General features: G+C 58.7%; 2 protein-coding genes across 2 annotated transcripts in view; both read right to left on the bottom strand.

Annotated features, from left to right (window-relative positions):
- The window catches only part of TTC17 (tetratricopeptide repeat domain 17), a 98,998-nt gene extending 77,440 nt beyond the window's left edge, over window positions 1–21,558 (bottom strand). The window contains exon 1 of the mRNA XM_068166842.1: window positions 21,343–21,558. Coding sequence (XP_068022943.1) covers window positions 21,343–21,558 — 216 coding nt within the window. The remainder of the gene's footprint in view (window positions 1–21,342) is intronic.
- Window positions 21,559–24,196: 2,638 nt separating this feature from the next.
- Window positions 24,197–26,771, bottom strand: part of API5 (apoptosis inhibitor 5) — a 29,078-nt gene continuing 26,503 nt past the window's right edge. Inside the window, exon 14 of the mRNA XM_068166840.1 lies at window positions 24,197–26,700. Coding sequence (XP_068022941.1) covers window positions 26,621–26,700 — 80 coding nt within the window. The 3' untranslated portion in view covers window positions 24,197–26,620. The remainder of the gene's footprint in view (window positions 26,701–26,771) is intronic.

Below are 26,771 nucleotides of genomic sequence, written 5' to 3'. Positions count from 1 at the left end.
TTGGGGTAGGAATTGTTCCTCATCTCCAACCTAAACCTCCCAGGAGGCGACTTGAGGCTGTTTCCCCTTCTCCCAAGGAACAAGCCATAGGACCAACCCCCACCAGGCTCCAGCCCCCTTTCAGGGAGCTGCAGAGAGCAATGAGGTCTCCCCTCAGCCTCCTTTTCTCCAGACTAAACAACCCCAGCTCCCTCAGCTGCTCCTCACAAGCCCTGTGTCATAGACCCAAGTCTAGAACTGCATCTCCAGCAGCACAAGAGGAAATTTCCTGCTCATTTTCATGTGTCCTGTCAACAGATGAAGCCTGGGGCCATGCTCTCCTGGCTGTGAGTCAGAGGAGAAGCCCAGCTCTACTTGCTTTGGACTAATGAGTGTGAGGTCTAGATTCCTTGCAAGTACTGCTCCTCTGGCATTTAAAGGCTGCTTGCATCACACTCCACAGTCACTGGGAGCAAAGTCAGGCATCAGGCCTGCCTGCAGTGATAAACTGCACGTGGGGAGGGGTGTTTTGGGGGATGTTATGCAGGCATCACCATTTATAAAGCCTTCTTCTGAGAGAACAGGGATTCTGGCTTCTCATTCATTCAAAACCAGATCAATACTCAAGCACAGCTCTGGTTTTAAGTGTTAAGCCTGAATTTAGCAACATGGAATGGTGTGCTACCAACCCAGAGAGCACAGGCTGACAGAAAAGCAATACAACAACCAAACTCCTACCAACCACTACCAGCCACTACCCTGCAGCAGCAAAGTGCCAGCAACAGCCACACAGCACGGTGGCTGAATGCACTCATAAAGTTATGGCAAACACAGAATGGGTTGGGCTGGAAGGGGCTCCCACAGCTCACCCAGTCCAACCCCTGCACTCAGCAGGGACAGCCTCCACTAGAGCAGGTTGCTCACAGCCTTCTCCAGCCTCACCTTGACTAGCTCCAGGCACGGGGCCTCAACCACCTCCCTGGGCAACCTGCTGCAGTGTTCCAGCAGCCTCCTGGTGCAGAACTGGCTCCTCACATCCAATCTAAATCTCCTCTGCTCTCATTTCAAACCTTTCTCCCTCATCTTATCACTGCAGGCCTGTGCACACAGTCCCTCTGCAGCCTTCTTGCAGGCCCCCACAAAGGGACCTGGCAAGGCTGGCTCAGTGACATCAATGTATGAGACTGAAGAAGGCCAAGGGCAGGGTCTGGCATCTGGGACACAAGCACCCCATGAAATGCTACAGGCTTGGGGCAGAGTGGCTGGAAAGCTGCTCTGTAGAGAGAGAAAGACCTGGGGGTGCTGAGTGACATCCAGATGAACATGAGCCAGAAGTTTGCTAAGGTGGCCAAGAAGGCCACCAGCACCTTCGCCTGGATCAGCAACTGTGGTGTGGCCAGCAGGACCAGAGGGGTGACTGTGCCTCTGTGCTCAGCACTGGGGAGGCCACACCTTGAACACTGGGCTCAGGTCTGGGCCCCTCACTCCAAGGACACTGAGGTGCTGGAGTGTGTCCAGAGAAGGGCAACAAAGCTGGGGAAAGGTCTGGAGAGCAGGGCTGGTGAGGGGCAGCTGAGGGAGCTGGGGGTGTTCAGCCGAGGCTGAGGAGAGGCCTCACTGCTCTCTGCAGCTCCCTGCAAGGAGGTTGCAGTGAGCTGGGGGTTTGGTCTCTTCTCCCTAGTTTCAGGTGGCAGAATGAGAGGAAATGGCCTGAAATTGTGCCAGGGGAGCTTTATGTTGGAGATGAGGAACAATTTCCTTGCTGCAGGATTGGTTAGGGATTGGAGCAGGCTGCCCAGGGAGGTGGTGGAGTCCCCATCCCTGGAGGTGTTCAAGAAACCTGTGGCCATGGCACTGTGGGATGTGGTATGATGGCTGTGGTGGGGCTGGGTTGATGGTTGGACTGGAAGGTCTTAAAGGGCTTTCCTAAGCCAAAGTATTCACTGCTTCTGTGATTTAATGTTCCTCCAAAGTGCTGAAACCGACACTGAAGACAAGTGGTTGAGCAGCAAGAATCTGCCTCCAGCTCAGACACAGTGAAGAGGACAAACACCCAGGGCTGGAAAGCATTCCCTGAAGCTCTGTGGGCTGCAGAAATCCTGCCAGGAAACTACTTTCAGGCTCAGTGCTCTCTGTTCAACCTTGCCCAGAGGTGAAAGTTTATTTCTACAAGCATAGTCCAGATTCATTCCCTGTCACAAAGTCCAGCCAGAACCTGCTGCAGCAAGGGACACACAGAATGTGCCTAACAAAATAGGGCACGGGAGATGACTCAGACCCTGAGGTGCTTTCAGGTGTCCTGTGTTACCTGCACATCTCCAGCACCCTGAATCATTCATTAGAGTTCACCACATATCCTCTGCCTTTTGTTTTGCTTCACAATCCGGTTAAGAGTCACACCAAGAAGGTATTTTAAACCATGGTTCAATGAATGGCTCAGAGCCTCAGGGGATGGCTGAGGGTGGAAGGGACCTCAAAGGCCTCCCTTCAGCCAGGGTTAGGAAGGGCTTCTTTCAAAGCACTGTGCACTGCCATCCTTAAGTGAGGCAGAGGACACCAAACCCACCCCAGCTCTAGTATCACAGTCTCACAGTATAACTTAGGTTGGAAAGGACCTCGAGGATCATTGAGTCCAACCTATCAACACAGACCCCATGACCAGACCATGGCACCAAGTGCCACGTCCAATCCCCTCTTCAACACCTCCAGGGATGGGGACTCCACCACCTCCCTGGGCAGCACATTCCAATGAGTAATGACTCTCTCTGGGAAGAACTTTCTCCTCACCTCCAGTCTAAACCTCCCCTGGCACAGCTTGAGACTGTGTCCTCTTGTTCTGGTGCTGGGTGCCTGGGAGAAGAGGCCAACCCCTTCCCAGCCACAACCACCCCTCAGGTAGTTGTAGAGGGCAATGAAGTCTCCCCTGAGCCTCCTCTTCTCCAGGCTAAGCAACCCCAGCTCCCTCAGCCTCTCCTCACAGGGCTGTGCTCAAGGCCTCTCCCCAGCCTTGTTGCCCTTCTCTGGACACCTTCAAGTCTCTCAATGTCCTTCTAAAACTGAGGGGCCCAGAACTGGACACAGGACTCAAGGTGTGGCCTAACCAGTGCTGAGCACAGGGCACAATGACTTCCCTGCTCCTGCTGGCCACACTGTTCCTAATGCAGGCCAGGATGCCATTGGCCTTCTTGGCCACCTGGGCACACTGCTGGCTCATATTCAGGTGGCTGTCAATCAGCACCCCCAGGTCCCTCTCTGTTTGGCAGCTCTCAGCCACTCCGACCCCAGCCTATAGCTCTGCATGGGGTTGCCATAGCCAAAGTGCAGCCCCTGGCACTTGGACTTGTTGAATGCCATCCTGTTGGCCTCTGCCCATCTGTCCAGTCGGTCGAGGTCCCTCTGCAGAGCCTTTCTACCCTCTAACTGATTAACATCTGCTCCTAGTGCCCCTCAGGGCCTCCTGCTGCATGCAGGAAGCAGGTTCTGACAGCAAGGAGGTGGGAAAGACACAACATCAAATGATGGGCTACAGAAAAGAAGCTCCTAGAAAGGGCTTTGGAGGCTTGAGGTGGGCAGTTTGCCATGGTTCTGTCCCAGGCAACAGGCTGGAGCTTGCAGTCTCAAGTGAAGCAGAGGACTCAAAGCTTGAGGCTTCCTCTCTCGTGGGACAGCTTAGGCTGGAAGGGGCCTCAGAGATCATCTACTCATCCCCCCTCCCATGGGCAGGGAGGCCTCTCAGCTAAACTTAGCTGCTCAAGGACTCATCTAACCTGGCCATGAGCACCTCCAAAGAGGGGACACCCACATCCCACCTGGGCAACCTGTTCCAGAGTCTCAGCACTCTCAGAGCAGAGAACTTCTTGCTAAGATCCACTCTAGCCCTGCTCTCCCTCACCTTCAAACCATTCTCCTGCCTCTAGACACCCTCATGAAGAGGCCCTCTGCAGCTTCCCTGCAGGAGCCATTCAGGTATTGGAAGGCAGCTCTAAGGTCCCCCCCAGCCTTCTCTTCTCCAGGCTGAACACCCCCAGCTGCCTCAGCCTATCCTCACAGCAGAGCTGCTCCAGCCCTTGGATCATTTTTGTGGCCTCCCCTGGCCTTGCTCCAACAGCTCTGTGTCCTTCTTATGATGGGGACACCAGCACTGGAGCTTGCCTTGTTTAAACACAGGGCATGGAATCTGCCAGAAGGTTCTACAGCTTTGGTGATCTACACAATTCCCTTCACACTCCAGTCAAGAAGCCCCCACTGGAGGTGTTTAAGGCCAGGCTGGCTGAGGCTCTGGCCAGGCTGATCTAGTGTGGGGTGTCCCTGCCCATGGCAGGGGGGTTGGAACTGGATGATCCTTGTGGTCCCTGCCTGATACTATGATACTATCATACTATGATACTGCAAGTTGAGTGAGCTCAAAACACCCTCAAGCAAATCCAACCCCCTCCCACAGCCCCTTCTACAGCCTGCACTGCACTTGGATTCCCATCTGCTCACAGGCTACACAGCAGAGCAGGCTGGACTGGGAAGGCTGGGACAGAGGGGAGGTGTTTCAGGGCAGGGCTGGCAAGGACAGCACTGCAGAATGATGCTGTGCTGGCATTTTTGTAGGCTCAGCATTTGTTCAATGTGGACAGCAGGTGGAAGGAAGGGGATCCTGCTCCTCTGCTCTGCTGAGACCCCCCCTGCAGTGCTGGGGCAGCTCTGGAGGCTTAGCACAGCCAGGGACCTGTGGGAGCAGGGCCAGGGGAGGCCACAGCAGTGCTGGCAGGGCTGGAAGCCCTCTGCTGGGAGGCCAGGCTGGGAGAGCTGGGGTTGTGCAGCCTGGAGAGGAGAAGGCTGCAGGGAGACCTCCTGGGGGCCTTGCAGTGCCTCAAGAGGCTGAGCAGAAAGCTGGGGACAGAGTGCTGGGCAGGGCCTGATGTGAGAGGACAAGGGGGGATTAAAAGAGGGAGATTGAGACTAGAGAGAAGTTTGACACTGACAGTGGTGAGGTCCTGTCCCAGGCTGCCCAGGGTGCTGGTAGAATCCTAATCCCTGGCACCATTGCAGGTGAGGTTGTTGAGGGCTCTGAGCAACCTGCTGTAGCTGCAGATGTCCCTGCTGGCTGCAGGAGGGTTACACTAGATGACTTTGAAAGGTCCCACCCAAACCAGCCTGTGGTTCTATGGTTCTGAAACAGCCACCCAAAACCCCCCAAAACAACTCTGCAGAGGCCTGAGTGCAAGACCAGGGCAAGAAGTGCAGGACACATGGCTCTGACTTTAGCTGTAGAGCTCACCAGCCAGGGAAAGCACATCAGGTACCCAGAGCAGCTCTCACCACAGAATGGAATCAGGAAATGGGTTAGGTTGGAAGGGATCATCTTAGTTCCCACTGCTTCAGCCTGGAGCAGGGCAGATTTAGGTTGGACATCAGAGGAAACTTTCTCTTCACAAGGAGAGTGGTAAAATACTGGCACAGGCTGCCCAGGGAGGTGGTTGATGCCCCAGCCCTGGAAACATTCCAGCTCAGCCTTGATGTGGTCCTGGGCAGCCTGCTCTAGATGGAGGTGCCCCTGCACAGCAGTTGGACAAGGTGACTCTTGAGGCTCCCCCTCAAACCAAGGCAATCCGTGAGTCTGTGAACCCCCCAGCCATGGGCAGGGACACCTTCCACTGGCCCAGGCTGCTCAAGGCCTCCTCCAGCCTGGCCTTCAACACCTCCAGGGAGGGGGCAGCCACAGCCTCCCTGGGCAGCCGGTGCCAGGCTCTCCCCACCCTCACTGCAAAGCTGAGGTCTAAGACCTAGACTGGATGTTAGGAACAGCAGGCTGCCCAGGGAGGTGGTTGAGGCCCCATCCCTGGAGATACTCAAGGGGAGGCTGGAGAGGGCTCTGGGCAGCCTGCTCCTGTGGAGGATGCCCCTGCTGACTGCAGGGGGTTGGACTGGATGACCCTTGGGGATCCCTTCCAACCCAAACCATTCTGTGGACTTCTGGGCTTACCAGCTGGGTGTGTTGGGCCAAACCCAGAGCCCTTTGTGTTCAGCTTTGTTCTCAGCACTCACAGCCTGGCACAAGGTAGAATACAGAACTGGTTTGGTTGGAAAGGCCTCAGAGATCACCCAGCTCCCCTGCCAAACCAACACCATCATGACCACTAAACCATGTCCTCAAGTGCCATCTCCATGTGTTTCCTCAACACCTAAGGTGGCCTTCTAGACTGCAGCAAGGCATGAAGAGTGTCTGGGCACCACCATCACCCAGCAGCACTTTGCTCTGCCCCTCAGCTCCCCCCCCCTGCCATTCAGAGCTGCCACTGCTGAGCTGAGAGCACTGAAAGCTGCTCTCCCACCCTGAGGCACAAACCCATGCACCTGACAGCACTCCACAGGCAAGGCTCACCCTGATCCAATCAGCCCTAGTTGTGGCCTCGATGGAGGCTGTGCTCCCCTGGCAGCAGGGAGCACCGGTGGAGTTGTGCTTCTGGGGCAGCAGCCCACCACAGGCAAGGACACTAAGTGCCCCTGACAGGCTCTGGACAAAGTCTGGAGGTGAAACCTCAGCAGTGTTCCTATGGAAAGGCAGAATGTCTCCAGTGGAGAGCCTTAAGTCAACAATCAGATTTCATACTAGAAGAAGGTCTAAATCCCACAGATTTTGGGGTGATCAAGGGAGAAGGTTAAACCCACCAAGCTTCCCTTTCCCTCAGGCTAACCTGATCTGCCCTTCAAAGTCATCATGCTTCAGCTTGTCACCCTGGGATGGATGGAATCATGGAGTCATTGTCTTTGGAAGAGAACTTTAGGATCAGGTCCAACAGTTAACCCATCTGCCAGGTCACAGAATCAGAGAATGGTCTGGGACCTCCAGAGCTCACCCAGCCCAACCCCCCTGCAGCCAGCAGGGACATCCCCAGCCACATCAGGCTGCCCAGGGCCTCATCCAGCCTCACCTTGAATATCTCCAGGGAAGGAGCCTCAACCACCTCCCTGGGCAACCTGTGCCAGTGTTCCATCTTCCACCATGGTCAAGAACTTCTTCCTCACATCCAATCCCAATCTGCTCTGCTCTAGTTTGAAGCCATTGCCCCTGCTCCTGTCCCTGCAGGCCTTTGCAAACAGTCTCTCTGCAGCCTTCTTGCAGCCCCCTTCAGGTCCTGGCAGGCTGCTCTTAGGTCTCCCCAGAGCCTTCTCCTCTCCAGGCTGAACACCCCCAGCTCCCTCAGCCTCTCCTCACAGCAGAGCTGCTCCAACCCCCTGAGCAGTCCCATGGCCTCCTCTGGAGCCTCTCCATCAGCTCCAGGTCCTTCCTGTGCTGAGGGCTCCAGCCCTGCCCCCAGCACTGCAGGTGAGGTCTCCCCAGAGCAGAGCAGAGTGGCAGAATCTCCTCTCTGGCTCTCTGGCAATGCTGCTTTGGCTGCAGCCCAGGCTGCCCTTGGCCTTCTGTGCTGCAAGCTCACACTGCCTGCTCCTGGCCAGCTTCTCATCCCTCAGCACCCCCAAGGCCTTCTCCTCAGGGCTGCTCTCTATGATGTGCCTCAGCACCGTGTCTACAACAGCTTCCCAAGCTCCCTAGGGATGGTGACTCCACCACTCCTCAGGTCAGAGAACCCTTCAGAGCCTGACAACCATTCTGGGGAAGAAATTTTTCCTGATGTCCAACTTAAACCTTCCCTGGTGCAACTTGAGGCTGTTTCCTCTTGTCCCATGGCTTGGAAGAGACTGCCCCCCCACCATGCTCCAGTACGAACAAGCAATTCTCTTGGTCATTTGTTTAGCAGAGAGCAGACTTGTAAGGACAGGAACCTGAGCCAGGAGAGATGTCACAGTGCCAAGCAAATGAACCTTTAGAGAAGGAGCAAAGCAAATATTCACCTGCCAGTTGTAGAGGCAGGGCTGACTGCTTCATGTGTTGCACAACCCCTGAACCCCAGCATGGGAGGGTTGGAAGGGACCTCTGGAGCTCACCCAGTCCAACCCCCTGCCAGAGCAGGGCACCCCCAGCAGCCTGCCCAGGAGCACAATGGCCAGGGGGGGTTGGAAGCTCTCCAGACAAGGAGACTCCACAACCTCTCTGGGCAGCCTGCTCCAGGCTTCAGCACCCTCACAGGCACAAAGGTTTCTCTTCTGTTCCCCTGGCACCTCCTCTGCTCCAGCTTGCCCCCAGTGTCCCTTGTGCTGTCCTTGGCCATCCCTGAGCAGAGCCTGGCTCCAGCCCTGCACATCTTTATCCCCAGCCATGAGGGCAGCCCTCAGGCTCCTCTGCTCCCAGCCCCAGCTCCCTCAGCCTGGCCTCACAGGAGATGTTCCACTGCCTGCAGCAGCTCTGTGCCTCTGGGCTGGACTCTCAAAAGCAGTTCACAGAATCACAGAATGGTCTGGGTTGGAAGTGACCTCTGAAGGTCATCTACTCCAAGCCCCTCTGCAATGAGCAGGGACATCCTCCACTGGAGCAGGTTGCCCAGAGCCCTGTCCAGCCTCACTTTAAATATCTCCAGGGATGGGAAATATCTCCCTGAGGTCCTCCTTGAACTGAGTGACCCAGGACTGGCCACAATGCTCCAGATGTGGCCTCAGCAGGGCAGAAGAGAGGGGCAGGAGAACCTCTCTTGACCTACTAACTACAGCCCTTCTAATGCAGCCCAGGATGCCCTTGGCCTGGCCACAAAAGCACATTGCTGGCTCCTGGCCATCTCGCCTTGCTGGCACCTGAGCTGCTCTGGGGTTCAAATCCACAAGCAACCAAACATCTTCCCTCTTGGCTTGCACAAGCCAAAGTTCAGCACACTGCTGTGCTGCTCACAAGTCAGATGTGATGGCTGGGGAGGTGATGAGTCTCTCAGCCTCAGACAGGCCAGTCAGCATTGCTCCTTCATGCTCCTCTCCAAGGCATGTCCAGCAAACTCCAAACCACAGCACAGCAAAACCAAAGCAACTTTCTGTCAGCTCCAGAGGCCCTGCTGGATGCTCTCTGCTGCTGGCAACACTTCCCCAGTCCTTCCTTGGACCATCTGCCTGGGAGGGTTTGTTTTCTCTTTCAGTTCAGTTCCTCAGAACTCACTTCTGCAGTGCTTATACAGTCCACACAAAAGCAGTGCTTGGGTCTCCACCAGCTTCCAGGGGCTCTGGCTTCCACAGCCTCCAGCAAGGCATTCACAGACACACAGAAGGGCTTGGAAGGGACCTGAGAGATCATCCAGTTCCAAGCCCCCTGCCACTGGCAGGGACACCTCCCACCAGCCCAGGCTGCTCAGGGCCTCATCCAGCCTGGCCCTGAGCACCTCCAGGCAGGGGACATCCACAGCCTCCCTGGGCAGCCTGTGCCAGAGTCTCACCACCCTCACTGGAAAGAACTTCTTCCTCATCTCCAATCTCAATCTCTCCCTTTCCAACTTCAATCCATTCCCTCTTGTCCTATCACCACAAGCCTTTGTTAAAAGTCCCTCCCCAGCTTTCCTGTAGCCCCCTTCAGCTCCTGGCAGGCTGCTCTTAGGTCTCCCCAGAGCCTTCTCTTCTCCAGGCTGAACACCCCCAGCTCAGCACAAGAAAGAGGTAGGCCAGAATTCATAATGCTCATTTTGACTGCCTCCAGAAGGGAGGGGAGGGCAGGGCGGGGCAGACCAGGTTGGAAGAGACCTTCAAGATCATGGTGTCCAACCTATCACCCAACACCACCTAAACAACTAACCCATGGCACCAAGCACCCCATCAAGTCTCCTCCTGAACACCTCCAGGGATGGGGACTCCACCACCTCCCTGGGCAGCACATCCCAAGGGCCAATCTCTCTTGCTGGGAAGAACTTTCTTCCTGACCTCCAGCCTGAACCTCCCCTGGCACAGCCTGAGACTGTGTCCTCTTGTTCTGGTGCTGGCTGCCTGGCAGAAGAGACCAACCTCTGCCTGGCTACAACCTCCCTTCAGGGAGTTGGAGAGAGCAAGAAGGTCTCCCCTGAGCCTCCTCTTCTCCAGGCTAAGCAACCCCAGCTCCCTCAGCCTCTCCTCACAGGGCTGTGCTCCAGACCCCTCCCCAGCTTTCTTGCCCTTCTCTGGACACCTTCCAGCAGCTCAACCTCCTTCCTAACCTGAGGAGCCCAGAACTGGACACAGGACTCAAGGTGTGGCCTAAGCAGTGCTGAGCACAGGGCACAATGACCTCCCTGCTCCTGCTGGCCACACTCTTCCTGATGCAGGCCAGGATGCCCTTGGCCCTCTTGGCTGCCTGGGCACACAGGGGAGGTGCTCCAGCCCTCTGGTCACCTCTGTGGCCTACCTCAGCTCTGCTATGCCAGGTCTGTGAGATGAGAGCTTCCTGCACTGCATTTCATCTGCCAGCTGTCTGTCTCCTCTTTAGGCCAAGCTTCTCTCTTCCCTTGAAGCACCCCAGCACCTCTGCAGGGGGCAGTTTGCCTGCAGCCACACAAGCAGTGTCTGCAATCAGTTCCACATTAGCCTGGACTCTACACCACTGAGCAGTGAGGGTGCTGAGAGACTGGAGCAGGTCTTGTAGTGATAGGAACAGGGGGAATGGATTGAAGCTGGAAGAGGGGAGATTGGGAAAGGGGACTAGGTGAGGGGAAGTGAGAGACTGGCACAGGCTGCCATGGAGGCTGTGGCTGCCCCCTCCATGGAGGTGCTCAAAGCCAGGCTGCATGAGGCCTTGAGCAGCCTGGGCTGGTGTGAGGTGTCCCTGCCCATGGCAGGGGGGTTGGAACTGGACCATCTTTGAGGACCTTTCCAACCCAACCCACTCCATGGTCCTGGGAACAGACACATGCACCAGCAGGCAGCATCTCACTGCAGCAGACCACTGCCCATTGCCTGCCGTCCAGAAACACACAGCTGAAGATGGACTCAGACTGAAAGAAGAACATGAGCTGGTCCCCAAAATGATGTCTTTTGACCCCAAGCCAGGCTCCTAGAGCAACAGATGCAGTTTGATGGCTTCTCTCCCGAGGGCTTAGCCCAGACATCAGAATGGTGCATGCACTGCTGGAGTTCCTTTGCCTGCCCCTTCAGCAGCTGGAGCAGCAGGGCCCACCTAGCAAGCACTCTTGTTCGCTGGATGAGATCTTCATAGTACCATAGTATCAGTCAGGGTTGGAAGGGACCACAAGGATCAGCTAGTTCCAACCCCCCTGCCGTGGGCAGGGACACCCCACACTAGGTCAGCCTGGCCAGAGCCTCAGCCAGCCTGGCCTTAAACACCTCCAGGGACAGGGCCCCAACCACCTCCCTGCACAACCCATTCCAGGGCTTCACCACTCTCATGGGGAAGAACTTCCTCCTCACCTCCAGCCTCAATCTCCCCACCTCCAGCTTCATTCCATTCCCCCTAGTCCTATCACTACCTGAGATCTTGAGCAGTCCCTCCCCAGCCTTCCTGGAGCCCCCTTCAGATCCTGGAAGGCCACAATGAGGTCACCTGGGAGCCTTCTCTTCTGCAGACTGAACAGCCCCAACTCCTTCAGTCTGTCCTCACAGGAGAGGTGCTCCAGCCCTCTGCTCATCCTCCTGGCCCTTCTCTGGACACCTTCCAGCACCTCCAGATCCCTCTTGTCATAGGGGCTCCAGAGCTGGAGGCAGTACTCCAGGTGGGGTCTCCCCAGAGCTGAGCAGAGGGGGAGAATCACCTTCCTTGCCCTGCTGGCCACACTTCTCCTGCTGCAGCCCAGGATCTGGTTGGCTTTCTGGGCTGCAAGTGCACACTGAGAGCTCCTGCTGAGCTTCTCCTCCCCCAGCACCCCCAAGTCTCTCTCCTCAGGGCTGCTTTCCAGCCAGTCCCTGCCCAGCCTGGATTTGTGCCTGGGGTTGCCTCCACCCAGCTGCAGGACCCTGCCCTTGCTCTTGTTGAACCTCCTGAGGTTGGCTTGTGCCCACCTCTGCAGCCTGTCCAGGTCCCTCTGGATGGATCCCTTCCCTCCAGCTGTCTGCTGCCCCACACAGCTTGGTGTCATCAGCAAACCTGCTGAGGCTGCACTCAGTGCCACTGTCCATGGCACCCACAGGGATGCTGAACAAGCCTGGTCCCAGGACTGATCCCTGAGGGACTCTGCTTGTCAGTTGCTGAAAGATGGAGCAGTGTGCAGCCTGTGCTCACTCTGCCAGCCCTGCCAGGCTGCTACACTGCTAGGAGCTCTGGCTGGAGCGCTGGGGAGTGCTGTGCCACAGGAACACCGATCTCTCCTGAGTACAGTCTCCTCTTGGAGGCTCACAGCCTGGGAGAAGAATCAGCTAGCAAAGACTGGAAGCCAATAATGGGAAGTATTCTCACCCCTCTTGCCTCAAACCCGTTCTGGGGGCTGTGTTTTGGATCTAGTCTGCAAGTTTGGTGTCAGCTCCTTAGCACAGCATGCTGGAGTGAGAAGGAAACCAAGGCTCCCAGCGGGAAAGCAGCAAGCTGCAAGGCAGCCACTCAGCCCCAGTGCCCTCCTGGGCAGCTACAGCAGGGGCTGCTCGAGCAGGGGGGGAACCTGCCACCACCTCCTGTGCCCACACCTCAATGACCTGGGCATCACTGGCACAAACTGAGCACTCCTAGAATGGTTTGGACTGCAAGAGACCTCTGAAGCTCATCCAGGCCAGCCCCTCTTAAGTCAGCAGGGACATCCTCTGCTACAGCAGGCTGCTCACAGCCCTGTGGATGCTCCAGAGATGGGGCCTCAGCCACCCCCCCGGGCAGCCTGCAGCCCAAGTGAGGATCAAGCCTCTTCCTCTGTCAAGAGGAGAGAAGCTTCAGACGAGCGTGGCAGGCTGGCTGGGAAGGCTAACAGCTCTACAGCTGAACAGCAGGCACTTGTACCTTGAATTGCCAGGGGAGTGGGAACAGGCCCCCCCAGGAACAACAGGAACAGCACCACCAGGAACACTAGGAACAGCCCCACCAGGGAACAGCCCCCCCAGGGAACAGCCCCCCCCCCGGGAACAGCACCACCAGGGAACAGCCCCCCCAGGGAACAGCACCACCAGGAACAGCACCCCCCCGGGAACAGCACCACCAGGAACAGACCCCCCGGGAACAGCACCCCCAAGGAAAAGCACCCCCAAGGAAAAGCCCCCCCAGGAACAGGCCCCCCCCCGGGAACAGCCCCCCCAGGGAACAGCACCCCCCCGGGAACAGCACCCCCAAGGAAAAGCACCCCCAAGGAAAAGCCCCCCCAGGAACAGGACCCCCCCGGGAACAGCCCCCCCAGGGAACAGCACCCCCCCGGGAACAGCACCCCCAAGGAAAAGCACCCCCAAGGAAAAGCCCCCCCCAGGAACAGGCCCCCCCCCGGGAACAGCCCCCCCCCAGGGAACAGCACCCCCCCGGGAACAGCACCACCAGGAACAGCCCCCCCAGGGAACAGCCCCCCCCCGGGAACAGCACCACCAGGAACAGCCCCCCCAGGGAACAGCCCCCCCCGGGAACAGCACCACCAGGAACAGCCCCCCCAGGGAACAGCACACCCCCGGGAACAGCACCACCAGGAACAGACCCCCCGGGAACAGCACCCCCAAGGAAAAGCACCCCCAAGGAACAGCCCCCCCAGGAACAGGCCCCCCCCCGGGAACAGCCCCCCCCAGGGAACAGCACCCCCCCGGGAACAGCACCCCCAAGGAAAAGCACCCCCAAGGAAAAGCCCCCCCAGGAACAGGCCCCCCCCCGGGAACAGGCCCCCCCCAGGGAACAGCCCCCCCCGGAATAGCCCCCCCCCCCCCCCCCGGAACAGCCCCCCCCGGAACAGCCCCCCCCGGGAACAGCCCCCGGCAGTATCAGTTGTGCCCCATGAGGGCAGAGGCACACTGCAGCAGGCTGCCCAGGCCCCACCCTTGGAGATCTTTAGGTGAGGCTCACCAGAGCTCTGAGCAGCCCGGCCCGGGGGAGGGTGTCCCTGGGGCCCGCAGGGGTTGGACTGGACGAGCTCTGGAGGTCCCTTCCAAGCCAGCCTGGCACTCCGTGGCAAGCCACTCCCAGCCAGGGCCTGACCTGCTGGAGCCACTGTGCCCAGCAGTGCACAGTGCAGCCCTGCCTCACCCCCAGGGATCAGTGCTGGGGGCACCAGGACTACAGGGGGGGCTGCAGGGCAGGGCAGAGGGGCAGAATCCCCTCCCTGTGCTGCTGCTCTCCCTGCTCTGGCTGCAGCTCAGCACTCAGCTGCCTCTGGGCTGCCAGGGACCACTGCTGGCTCCTGGGGAGTTTGTCACCAGCTGGCACCCCCAAGGCCTTCTCCTGCCACTCCTCACCCATCCTGGATGTGTGCTTGGGATTGCCCCGAGCCAGGTGTAAGACCTGGCACTTGGCCATGTTGAACTCCACGAGTTTGGCTTGGGCCCAGCCCTGCAGCCTGCCCAAGGCTCTCTGGATGCCATCCCTCCCCTCCAGCATGGCAACCACACCAGACAGCTTGGTGTCATCCACAAAGCTGCTCAGGGCACCTCAGTCCCAGTGCCCATGCCACTGACAGAGACCTTAAACCACACTGGTCCCAGCATCAACCCCTGCCACAACCCAAGAGCTTACAGGAGGAAGGTGGACAAAAGCACCACTGAAAAATGCAGACAGTTAAAGTCAGCTGGAAAGCAGGTCAAGGAAGCAGGGAAAGCCCAAGCTCAGCTGCTGAATGCCAGCTGAACAAACCACAGCCCAAACAATCACAAGCAGAGGGATGCCCTGCAGGGAAGCTTCAGGCTTCAGGCCTGGTAACAAGTCCTGAGGCCGTGGTGTTGGGAGAAGGAATACTGAGGCTCTGCCAGGGGGCTGATCCCACTGCCACACACTCCCAGAAGCCCCCAAGCTGACAGCAACCCCGAGGACCATGGAAGTCCCACTGCCTGCTCCCCCAGGGCTGCCTGGAACTGCACCACACGTCCTGCAGAGCTTCACCCAGACACTGCTGCAGGTCTGACAGGCTTGGGGCCACAGCCACCTCCCTGGGGAGCAGCCTGCAGTGACTGACCATCCCTCCCTGGGGAGCAGCCTGCAGTGACTGACCATCCCCTCCCTGAGGAGCAGCCTGCAGTGACTGACCATCCCCTCCCTGAGGAGCAGCCTGCAGTGACTGACCATCCCCTCCCTGAGGAGCAGCCTGCAGTGACTGACCATCCCCTCCCTGAGGAGCAGCCTGCAGTGACTGACCATCCCCTCCCTGAGGAGCAGCCTGCAGTGACTGACCATCCCTCCCTGGGGAGCAGCCTGCAGTGACTGACCATCCCTCCCTGGGGAGCAGCCTGCAGTGACTGACCATCCCTCCCTGGGGAGCAGCCTGCAGTGACTGACCAGCCTGCAGTGACTGACCAGCCCCTCCCTGGGGAGCAGCCTGCAGTGACTGACCAGCCTGCAGTGACTGACCATCCCTCCCTGGGGAGCAGCCTGCAGTGACTGACCAGCCTGCAGTGACTGACCAGCCTGCAGTGACTGACCAGCCTGCAGTGACTGACCAGCCTGCAGTGACTGACCAGCCTGCAGTGACTGACCAGCCTGCAGTGACTGACCAGCCTGCAGTGACTGACCATCCCTCCCTGGGGAGCAGCCTGCAGTGACTGACCAGCCTGCAGTGACTGACCAGCCTGCAGTGACTGACCAGCCCCTCCCTGGGGAGCAGCCTGCAGTGACTGACCAGCCTGCAGTGACTGACCAGCCTGCAGTGACTGACCAGCCCCTCCCTGGGGAGCAGCCTGCAGGGACTGACCAGCCTGCAGTGACTGACCAGCCTGCAGTGACTGACCATCCCCTCCCTGAGGAGCAGCCTGCAGGGACTGACCAGCCTGCAGTGACTGACCATCCCCTCCCTGGGGAGCAGCCTGCAGGGACTGACCATCCCCTCCCTGGGGAGCAGCCTGCAGGGACTGACCAGCCTGCAGGGACTGACCAGCCTGCAGGGACTGACCAGCCTGCAGGGACTGACCAGCCTGCAGGGACTGACCAGCCTGCAGGGACTGACCAGCCTGCAGGGACTGACCAGCCTGCAGGGACTGACCAGCCTGCAGGGACTGACCAGCCTGCAGGGACTGACCATCCCTCCCTGGGGAGCAGCCTGCAGTGACTGACCAGCCTGCAGTGACTGACCAGCCTGCAGTGACTGACCAGCCTGCAGTGACTGACCAGCCTGCAGTGACTGACCAGCCTGCAGTGACTGACCAGCCTGCAGTGACTGACCAGCCTGCAGTGACTGACCAGCCCCCCCTGAGCAGCCTTTTCCCAGGGCCCAGGCTGAGCTTCACCATGCACAGCTTCACTCCATTGCCTCAGGTCCTGCTGCTGCTCACCAGAGAGGTCAGCACCTCCCCTGAGGAAGGTGAGCCTGTGATGAAGCCTCCCCTCAGCCTTCTCCTCTCCAAGCTGAACAAACCAAACCATTCACAGACTCACAAAATGGTTTAGTTTGGAAGGGACCTTAAACCCCATCCAGCTCCAACCCCCTGCCATGGGCAGGGACCCCTCCCACCAGCCCAGGCTGCTCCAGGCCTGCTCCAGCCTGGCCCTGAACACCTCCAGGCAGGGGACATCCACCACCCCCCTGGGCAGCCTGTGCCAGCATCTCACCACCTCACTGTCAGGAATCTCTTCCTAATCTCCAGCTTCAATCTGCCCTCCCCCAGCTCAAAGCCACTGCCCCTTGTGCTATCACTACAGGCCTCTGTCAAAGCCCCTCCCCAGCTGTCTTGTAGCCCCCTTCAGGTACTTGAAGGCTGCTCTAACGTCTCCCTGAAGCCTTCTCTCCTGTAGGATGAGCAGCCCCAACTCTCACAGCCTGCCCCAGAGGGGAGGTCCTGATTATCTTTGTGACCCTCCTCTGGACCTGCTCCAGCAGCTCCATGTCCCTCCTGTGCTGGGAACAGCAGGACTGGCACCCAGCACAGCGCGCCAGGTGGGGTCCCATGAGAGCAGAGGGACAGAACCCACCCCTCACCCTGCTGGTCACACTGCTCTGGATGCAGCCCCCCTCTGCTCAGCCACTCCTCCTCAGCCTTGCCCATGAAGCCTTTCACCATCTGCTCCCCCCTGCCCCAAAGGTTTGATGTCCTTCTCAGACTGAGGTGCCCCAAACCCCCCACAGGGCTCAAGGTGAGGCTGTGCCAGCACACTGCAGGGCAGGGCAGTGACAATTCCTTCCTGGCACTGGACAGCAGAGATTACCCTTTGGGTTTGCTGCTAATTGCTGAGCCACAATTACAGAGTCACAGAATGCTAGAGGCTGGAAGGGATCTCCTGTGAGAGACTACAAGTTTGTCTCCTGGTGTGACTCAACAAAGAGAACATCACTTGCTGCTTGCCCAGACAGCAGCTGCAGTGTGCTGGGCAGAGCCCCTGGGAGGTGCAAAGAGAACATCCATCCCTGGCCACAGCTGGCCTGGCAACAATGGACCCAGGCCACCCTCGGGAAGAGGCAGGAGACAAGATCACCCCCACCCACCAAGCACCTGGGAAGGGAGGATGGGGAGACAATGGAACGAGTGTGGGGGCAGGCAGATGGGAAAGGAGGAGGGGGAGGCCTCCCCCCATCCAGAGCCCTGCCCAAACACACAGGAACACACAGAAAGACTTCCTGGGGAAGGATACCTGGAGCCTGGCCTGAGGAGCATCCCCTGGCCCCTGAATTCCTGAGGGACAACACTTGGACACACAGCTAAGGACTAAAGACTGTATAAAAGACTTGAGCCACCACTGGCCTGGGAGAAGAGCAACACAGGAGAAAAACGGAGATGAAGGGAAACACAGGAGAAGAGGGGGAACCCAGGAGAGGGGAACCCAGGAGGAGAAGGGGGAACCCCAGGAGAGGGGAACCCAGGAGGAGAGGGGGAACCCCAGGAGAGGGGAACCCAGGAGGAGAGGGGGAACCCCAGGAGAGGGGAACCCAGGAGGAGAAGGGGAACCCCAGGAGGAGAAGGGGAACCCAGGAGGAGAAGGGGAACCCCAGGAGGAGAAGGGGAACCCCAGGAGGAGAAGGGGAACCCCAGGAGAGGGGAACCCAGGAGGAGAGGGGGAACCCCAGGAGGAGAGGGGGAACCCAGGAGGAGAGGGGGAACCCCAGGAGGAGAGGGGGAACCCCAGGAGGAGAAGGGGAACCCAGGAGGAGAAGGGGAACCCCAGGAGGAGAGGGGGAACCCAGGAGGAAAAGGGGAAGCCCAGGAGGAGAAGGGGAACCCAGGAGGAGAGGGGGAACCCAGGAGGAGAGGGGGAAGCCCAGGAGGAGAAGGGGAACCCAGGAGGAGAGGGGGAACCCCAGGAGAGGGGAACCCAGGAGGAGAAGGGGAACCCCAGGAGGAGAAGGGGAACCCAGGAGGAGAAGGGGAACCCCAGGAGGAGAAGGGGAACCCAGGAGGAGAAGGGGAACCCCAGGAGGAGAAGGGGAACCCCAGGAGGAGAAGGGGAACCCCAGGAGAGGGGAACCCAGGAGGAGAGGGGGAACCCCAGGAGGAGAGGGGGAACCCAGGAGGAGAGGGGGGAACCCCAGGAGGAGAGGGGGAACCCCAGGAGGAGAAGGGGAACCCAGGAGGAGAAGGGGAACCCCAGGAGGAGAGGGGGAACCCAGGAGGAAAAGGGGAAGCCCAGGAGGAGAAGGGGAACCCAGGAGGAGAGGGGGAACCCAGGAGGAGAGGGGGAAGCCCAGGAGGAGAAGGGGAACCCAGGAGGAGAAGGGGAAGCCCAGGAGGAGAAGGGGAAGCCCAGGAGGAGAAGGGGAAGCCCAGGAGGAGAAGGGGAACCCAGGAGGAGAAGGGGAACCCCAGGAGGAGAAGGGGAACCCCAGGAGGAGAAGGGGAACCCCAGGAGGAGAAGGGGAACCCAGGAGGAGAAGGGGAACCCAGGAGGAGAAGAAGGGGAACCCAGGAGAAGGAGCATGCCGCTGAGAAGGAGAAGCCCAGGACAATGCTGCTCCGGAGACAAGAGGCCATGGAGCCTGCAAGAAGCAGACTGAACCCTCTCTCTGTGTCCTAAGTTCTGCCTGCTGCAACTCAGGGAGCTGAAGAGGCTGCCCAGAGGACCACATCTCTTCTCCAGCCCAAGCCTCAGCACCCTTTCTCTACAGAGCCAGCATCTCCTGCAGCACCTTTCCTCCACAGACTCAAACTGTCTTGGGGGGGTGAGGGGTGTGGTAATGTAATTCCTTTCCTCTCCTCCCTCTCCCCCTCTTATTTCCACTTTCTTTATGTAATCAATAGCCTGGCTGTTGGTACTTGGCCTCCTTTGTGCCTCTCATTCCACAGCAGGGGAACATCCAAAAGCACTGAGGCTCTTTCCCTCTCCGGACCGAGACCCCTCCAAAGCTCAGCCAGCCCAACGCCTCTGCCAGAGCAGCAGCACCTGGGGCAGGTCACACAGGGATGGATGTACCCAGGTGGGTTCTGGGCATCTCCACAACCCCCCATGGCATCCAGCACACCGACACTGACTCCAGCAAATGCCCACTCCTTGTGAGGGTGCAAGCAAGAGAAGCTGTTCCACAGACTCTGTCACCCCAGCTGCAGACCTGGAGGACTGCCTGCAGGGCCTGGGTACGACAGGGCAGCCCACCTGCTGTACAGCAAAGCCACAGGGGAAGCTCCTACAGGCAGCAGCAGCTCACCACCATGGCAAAAAGCCATTTCCTCCAGCCAGGGCTGAATGCAGCTGACCAGGAGCTTTTCCAAGTCAAAGCTGCTCTCCACGCAGCACTGATCCGAACCAACACCCGACCCCCACTTGGAGAGCATGTAATCAATGCACACACCACACAAATGCCTCCAGACCCTTCTCCTGCACTCCCACCTCCTGCTCACCACACAAAGCAGCACAGCACCAGGAGTGCTGTGATGCACTGATGATTAACTAGGGTGAGAGACACGTGCAGGATGAAGTCTGTCCCCAGCTTTCTGCTCAGCCTCCTGAGGCACTGCAAGGCTCCCAGGAGGTCTCCCTGCAGCCTTCTCCTCTCCAGGCTGCACAACCCCAGCTCTCCCAGCCTGGCCTCCCAGCAGAGGGCTGCCAGCCCTGCCAGCACTGCTGTGGCCTCCCCTGGCCCTGCTCCCACAGGTCCCTGGCTGTGCTGAGGGCTCCAGAGCTGAACCCAGCCCTGCAGGTGGGGCTTCAGCAGAGGGGCAGGATGCCCTCCCTGCCCCTGCTGCCCAGGCTGCTGGGGATCAGCCCAGGACACAGCTAGGTCTGGGCTGGGAGGGCTCATGCCCAGCTCCTCACCCAACTCCTCTGCAGGGCTGCTCTCCATCCCTTCATTCCCCAGCCTGGGCTGGTACCATGGATTGCTCTGACCCAGGCGCAGGACCTTGGCCTTGCTGAACCTCACGAGGCTCACACAGAATAAACTTTATTAGAATAAACCAAACCAGGTTGGAAGAGACCTTCAAGATCATCGTGTCCAACCCATCAACCAATCCAACCCACCCAAACAGCTAACCCATGGCACCAAGCACCCCATCAAGTCTCCTCCTGAACACCTTCAATGACGGCGACTCCACCACCTCCCCGGGCAGCCCATTCCAATGGGCAATCACTCTCTCTGTGTAGAACTTCTTCCACAGGGCCTCCTCCATCTCATCCTGGTCTCTCACTTTGGTGCTGCTCCCCTTGCAACACAGCAGGAGCAAAGCAAGCAAGGAAAAGCTCCAAGGCGAGTTAACCATCAGCTCTTTCAGACAGGTAGTGAGCAGAGAACCAGAGCCGTTCGGGTTGGAAAAGACCTCCAAGATCATCAGCCTGAGACTGCCACGGCCGCCAACCCGTGTCGCAGAGGGCCGTGCCCGCAGGTTCGTGGAGGCACAGCTCGGTGTCCCCAGAAGCCTTCGGGAGCAACCTCCGAGCGCCGCCGAGGCCAGGCCTGCGCTCCCGCGCCAGCTGCCCCCCGCGGCCCCCCGCTGCCCCCCGCGGCCCCCCGCTGCCCGCCTCCCGTCCGGAAAGAAGGAACAGCAGCCGCAGGGAGCCGCAGCAGATGGCAAGCCCGCCGGGAACTGAGCGCCGGCGGAGCAGCGGCCGGGACTCCCCGAGCGCAGCCCCGGCGGCAGGGCCCAGCAGAGCCCCGGGAGGGCTCCTCGCCAAGGGCACGGCCGGAGGGCACAGAGCCTGCTCTCGCCCAGCACCAAGGCGGGGCGCGGGCTCCGTGTCCGCGCAGCAGCACGGCCTGAAGAGCTGAAGGCGCGCAGGGAGGCTGCGGGTGAGCAGGAACCGCCGCTCGGTGACCGACTCCGGTTAAAAACCATCACCGGGCTGCCCAGACGCACGACCGCCCCGACCGCCCCGCACACCGCGGCTCCGGCGGCGGCAAGCCGCGTTTCTGGAGGACACCGAAGCTCCTCGTCACGGCGGCCGGCCAGGTAAGGCTCGGAATGGGGCCCGCTCACCCCGTCTCCGCCGGCGCGCAGCCCGGGGCGGGCTGGGGCCGCGGGCGAAGGGCGGCGCAGGCAGAGGCTCCCCCGGCCGCTTACCTGCTGCTGGATCTTCCCATCCTCCGTGACCACCCAGTGGGTGGTGGCGGCGGCGGGTCGCGCCCCCGAGGCCAGCAGCGAGCACAGGCCCAGCGCCCAGCCGGAGAGGACCCACGCCCGCCCCAGCCCGCCCCGCCCGGCCTCCCCTGCCGCCGCCATCTTCCCCGATCCCGGCCTGCCCGCGCCCCCCGGAACCGGAAACGCCGGCGCCGCCATCTTGGGGCGGAGAGGGAGGGGCGGGCGGAGAGGGAGGGGCGGGGGGCGGAGAGGGAGGGGCGGGGGGGGCGGGGAGGGAGGGAGGGGCGGGGGGGCGGGGAGGGAGGGGCGGGGGGCGGGGAGGGAGGGGCGGGGGGCGGGGAGGGAGGGGCGGGGGAGCGACGCCCTCTGCCGGCGGGGACGGGGCAGGGGCTGGCCCCGGGGAGGCGACAGCCAGGGCGAGAGTAAGCCTCTGGGCGGCGGCCGGACGGAACGGCAGCCAGGAATGGCAACCGACTGCCGGGCTGCATCCCCAGGGGCAAGGAGGGCATCCTGCCCCTCTGCTGAGACCCCCACCTGCAGGGCTGGGGCAGCTCTGGAGCCCTCAGCACAGCCAGGGAGCTGCTGGAGCAGGGCCAGGGGAGGCCACAGCAGTGCTGGCAGGGCTGGAAGCCCTCTGCTGGGAGGCCAGGCTGGGAGAGCTGGGGTTGTGCAGCCTGGAGAGGAGAAGGCTGCAGGGAGACCTCCTGGGGGCCTTGCAGTGCCTCAAGAGGCTGAGCAGAAAGCTGGGGACAGAGTGCTGGGCAGGGCCTGATGTGAGAGCACAAGGGGGGATGGCTTGAGCTGAAAGATGCAGGCTGGAAAGAAGGAAGACCTCTTTTCACAGTAACAGTGGTGGTGAGACCCTGGCCCAGGCTGCCCATAGAGAGGGGAGATGCTCCATCCCCGGGACCATTCTGGCTCATGTTGATAGGGGCTCTGAGCAACCTGCTGGGGTTGCAGATGTCCCTGGTGACGGCAGGGGCTGGGGGAGTAGCTTTGGCAGTCCCTTCTCTCCAAACCAGTCTGTGATTGGGTGGCACTGCTCAGGGCAGGAGATTCCACACACAGGAGGGGCTCCACATCCACCTACCTGAGCCTTGTTGCCGTTCAAGCAGGCAGTGGTGGCAGCAGACCTGCTTTCTGCAGGCCAGGAGTGGCTTCAGTGTCAAAAGGCAGCGTGTGGCACCACGCTGGACTCTCTCATTTAAAACATTCATTTGTGTCTGCTGCACCCAGAAACATTTGCCCTGGGAGCTCAAGGAAACAACACCCTGCCCAAAGCAGTCCCAAAGACCTGCACAGGTCATGCTGGGTGATGTGAGCTGAGAACCCCAGCACTTCCCTGCCCCCCACCCCCCAGTGGTTTCAAAGGGAGATCTAAAAGCTGCCAGAGCCAAGCCTCGCTCTGTCTGACCTTTCAATCTGCAGGCAAACTGCAGGCAGTTCTGCTGTGGGACCCCCCCTGCCCACAGCCTGGCAACACATTTGTTACAGGCACTTTCTATCTTGCTCCTCCTTTTTTCTACTTAAAGTTTAGAAAGGATACAACAGAGATGAAATCGTAGGAACAGTCCCTTTGGTGAGGCAAGACTGTAAACTCATCCAGTCCAACCCCTCTCAGCTCTGCCAAGGCTGGAGCTAAGCCATGTCCAGCAGCAGCACCGCTCTGCCTCTCTGAAACACCACCAGGGATGGGGATTTGACCACCTCCCTGGGGAGCCTGGGCCAGGGCTTCAGAACCCTTGCAGGGAAGAAGTTTCTTCTGATGTCCAACCTAAGCCTCCCCTGCTGCAACTCCAGGCCACTTCCTCTCACCCCACTGCTTGTTCCTAGGGAGAAGAGCATAAATGCAAGGGTTTCAGTTCCTCAGGATGGAGAACATGCTCCTGTAAGCATGGGTAGCTCCTTACTGCTGGCAGAGCTTTTACACCAGGCACACAGAGATCACAATTATAGAATGGGTTGGAAGGGATCTCCAAAGCTCATCCAGCCCAACCTTCCTGCAGCCAGCAGGGACATCCTCCACTAGAGCAGGCTGCTCTCAGCCTTGTCAAGCCTGGCCTTGGTTATCACCAGGGATGGGGCCTCAGCCACCTCCCTGGGCAATCTGTGCCAGTGTTCCACCACCCTCACACTATAAAACCCTTGTTGCTCACATCCAATCCCAATCTGCTCTGCTCTAGTTTGAAGCCATTGCCCCTGCTCCTGTCCCTGCAGGCCTTTGCAAACAGTATCCCTGCAGCCTTCTTGCAGCCCCCTTCAGGTCCTGGCAGGCTGCTCTTAGGTCTCCCCAGAGCCTTCTCCTCTCCAGGCTGAACACCCCCAGCTCCCTCAGCCTCTCCTCACAGCAGAGCTGCTCCAACCCCCTGAGCATTCCCATGGCCTCCTCTGGAGCCTCTCCATCAGCTCCAGGTCCTTCCTGTGCTGAGGGCTCCAGCCCTGCACCCAGCCCTGCAGGTGAGGTCTCCCCAGAGCAGAGCAAAGTGGCAGAATCAGCTCTTGACCATGCATCTTTGGCTGCAGCCCAGGCTGCCCTTGGCCTGCTGAGCTGCAAGGGCCCACTGCTGGCTGATGTCCAGCTTTTCAACCCACATCACCCCCAGGTCTCTTTCTGGAGGGCTGCTTTCAATCTCATCATCCCCCAGCCTGGACTGACAGCTAGGATTGCCCCAGTCTAGGAGCAGGACCTTGCACTTAGCTGTGCTGAAGCTCACAAGCTTCTCCTCAGCCCAGCCTGTCCAGGCCCCTCTGGGTGGCACCCATCCTATCCTCCATTCAGCTTGATTCCACACAGAACCCCCCAACCCCCCAAACAACCAGGCTGCTACTCAAGCCATGCTTGCTCCACCACACTAACAGATTTTATTGCATTGGAGGTTGAATCAGACAACAAACAGCTCCTTTGGACAAGGCAATTGCCAAGCAAGATGTAGGACATGCAGCTTTGGCTGAAGAGAGAAACTCCTATCCAACACTTTGCATTCCAAGTTGCAACACCTAATGCACTCTTGCTAAGCTCTGTCTCTTGGTGGCATCTGGAGATCTGTGGAGCAAGTCATTAAGCCAAAGAATAAGGTACCACAGGCAGCTCCCCCCTTGAGCTAAGCCAACACAAATGCTGCAGGTGGAGTGTGAAACAATGAGCCAAACACAATCACAAGAGGAATTGCTTCCCCAGGCATGAGGAGAACATGGGCAAGGCAACAAGATGGTACCTTGGCTGTCTCCACAAGCACTGGCTGCAGTACACAGGGAGCTGGGCTGGGGGGAGGGAGGGCTGATCACAGCTGCTTCTGAGGCCACGAGGCCTTTACACATCACCCATGAAAGACAGAAGCCCTGGAAAGAAACTCACTTCAAACTCAGGGAGGAAATAAGCTGCTAGTACCTAGTTAGGAGTCTAGATGCAAGGTGTGTTTAGGCTTTGAGATAGCTTCAGTTCCTCTCAAAACACAAGTGCAAAATGTCTGTGTGGAAGCTTACCACCGCAGCCTCCCACCCCTTGGTGGAAGCCTATCAGCCATCTACTGCTTGTTCTGATCTTACCATTTGTCCTTGGAAACTCTGCCAAGGTTGGTGGTTTCAGAGGTGGAGCTGAGTTTAGCAGCTGGCATGGAGTTGGCAATGCAGAGTCAGCTCATGCCCCCTGCAACAGCCAAAGTCTGCTGCTTGCTGCTGCAGAGTTAAGGAAGAACAGGCTTCCACCTTAGCTCTGCTCTCTGACTTAAGTGTTGCTACTCTGACCTTCTGATTGTAGTGACACACATCCAAGAGTCTTCCTGGAGACACCAGAGGCAGGTTCCCAAGGAAATACAGATGGAGCTAGGTGGGGAAACATCACCTGCAGGCATGTGGCTGTAGACATCAAATGGCTGAACAGAAAAACCAGGGGAAGAAACAACCTTCCTTCTCCTAAAGCTGCTTTACATCAAGCATGCCCTGCAACACTCTCTGAAAGTCTGCTCCCCAACTTCTTTTGGTTTGTTACCTGCCAGTTCCTCTGAATGACCTGAGAAGTGAAGCTGCAGTGGTGGGAAGGACAAGCCAAAAGCTTTGTGCCCTTACATTGTGTTCTCTGGGCGTGCACCAATCATCCCAACCTGCTGTGGGGGAAAAGGAGCAACAAACCAGCATGGAACTGCTACCCTTTCCACCTGAACTTGAACTCTGCAGCTGGAATTTGTCAATGCCACCTCACAACAGTGTTTTATTTACATGCTTGTGGAAAATGTGTGAGAAACAGCCAACCAACACAGCCCAACACAGCCAGGGGGAAAACCAACCCTCAAGTGCCAACCCATCCAGAAATCTGCCAAGCCCCCCCAAAAACAGAGCCAGGAACAACTATGGTCCAGCCTCCAACCTCTAAAGCTTCATCACTGCCTCAGCCTGTGCCCACTCCTGGAACAATTCTACTCAGTCATGGTTTGACTTCTTTTTGCTGGCATGAGCCAGGTGCACACAGCCACAGGAAACACTGCCATCAGCACTGCTCTTGGGTGTTGGTTGGTGTCCTTTTGCATCACAGTGGGGTTTGCAAAACCCAACACAACCCCACACTCTCCAGGGCTCTGAGACTGCTCCATGCTGCAAGCAGAGGAAAGCACAACAAAAGAAAAAGACAAAAGCCCCACAGACCACAGAAGTGAAGTTTGCAGCTGTGCTGCCAAGCTGAGACATGGAACAGGACAGCGTTGATCTGATCTCATTTAATCTAAAAACCAACAGAAAAAAGGCAAATCAAGACAAGTTTAACCATGGGACTCTTCTCCACAGCTTGAAGACTATGATTACAGATGAGAAAAGGCTTCTCTCAGCTGCTCAAGCTTCTCTGCCACGTGCTGCCATCCTGTCCTCCCCAGCACAGCAACTCGAGGCTCCGGCCGCAGTTCTGCAGCAGCTGATTTGGAGGTTAAGAGACTAACTGCCCAGATGCAGCTTCTGAAGCAAACCCTCTATGCTCTTTTCCAGTCCTTGAATGAATCCTGCAGACACTCAACAAACCAACCAACCAACCAACCAACCAACCCAAAGCAGACAAGGAAGATTCCAGAAGTGTTGCTGTAAGCATCCAAGACGGCAGCCGGAGGAGCTGCGCCGTGGGCGAGCCGCAGTCTGTTAGAAAAGTCGATCGTACATACAAAGGTAGAAAGAACACTGAAGTCAGTCTTAGTGGAAGGCAGTCCTCAAAGGAGAGCAACTCCCCAAGCACACCTGCTGAGGAGCACTTGCACTGGGCCCTTCTCCTGGGGCCCTGTGCTCAGTAGATTCTTCCTCGGCTACGATTGCCGCGTCCTCCCCAGCCTCTTCCTCGGCCGCCCCGGAAGCCACCTCTTTGTTCTGAAACACAGAGGGCAAACTTCTCAGAGGGCTTTGTGCTGTCATGTGAAGATCACAGATGCAAGCAATAG

Source organism: Melanerpes formicivorus, unplaced genomic scaffold (assembly GCF_026170545.1).
Source record: "Melanerpes formicivorus ecotype bairdi unplaced genomic scaffold, bMelFor1.0.p_v2 SCAF_108, whole genome shotgun sequence".
NCBI lineage: Eukaryota > Metazoa > Chordata > Aves > Piciformes > Picidae > Melanerpes > Melanerpes formicivorus.
The sequence above is the reverse complement of the archived record's forward strand: the minus strand, read 5'-3'. Positions and strand labels throughout refer to the sequence as shown.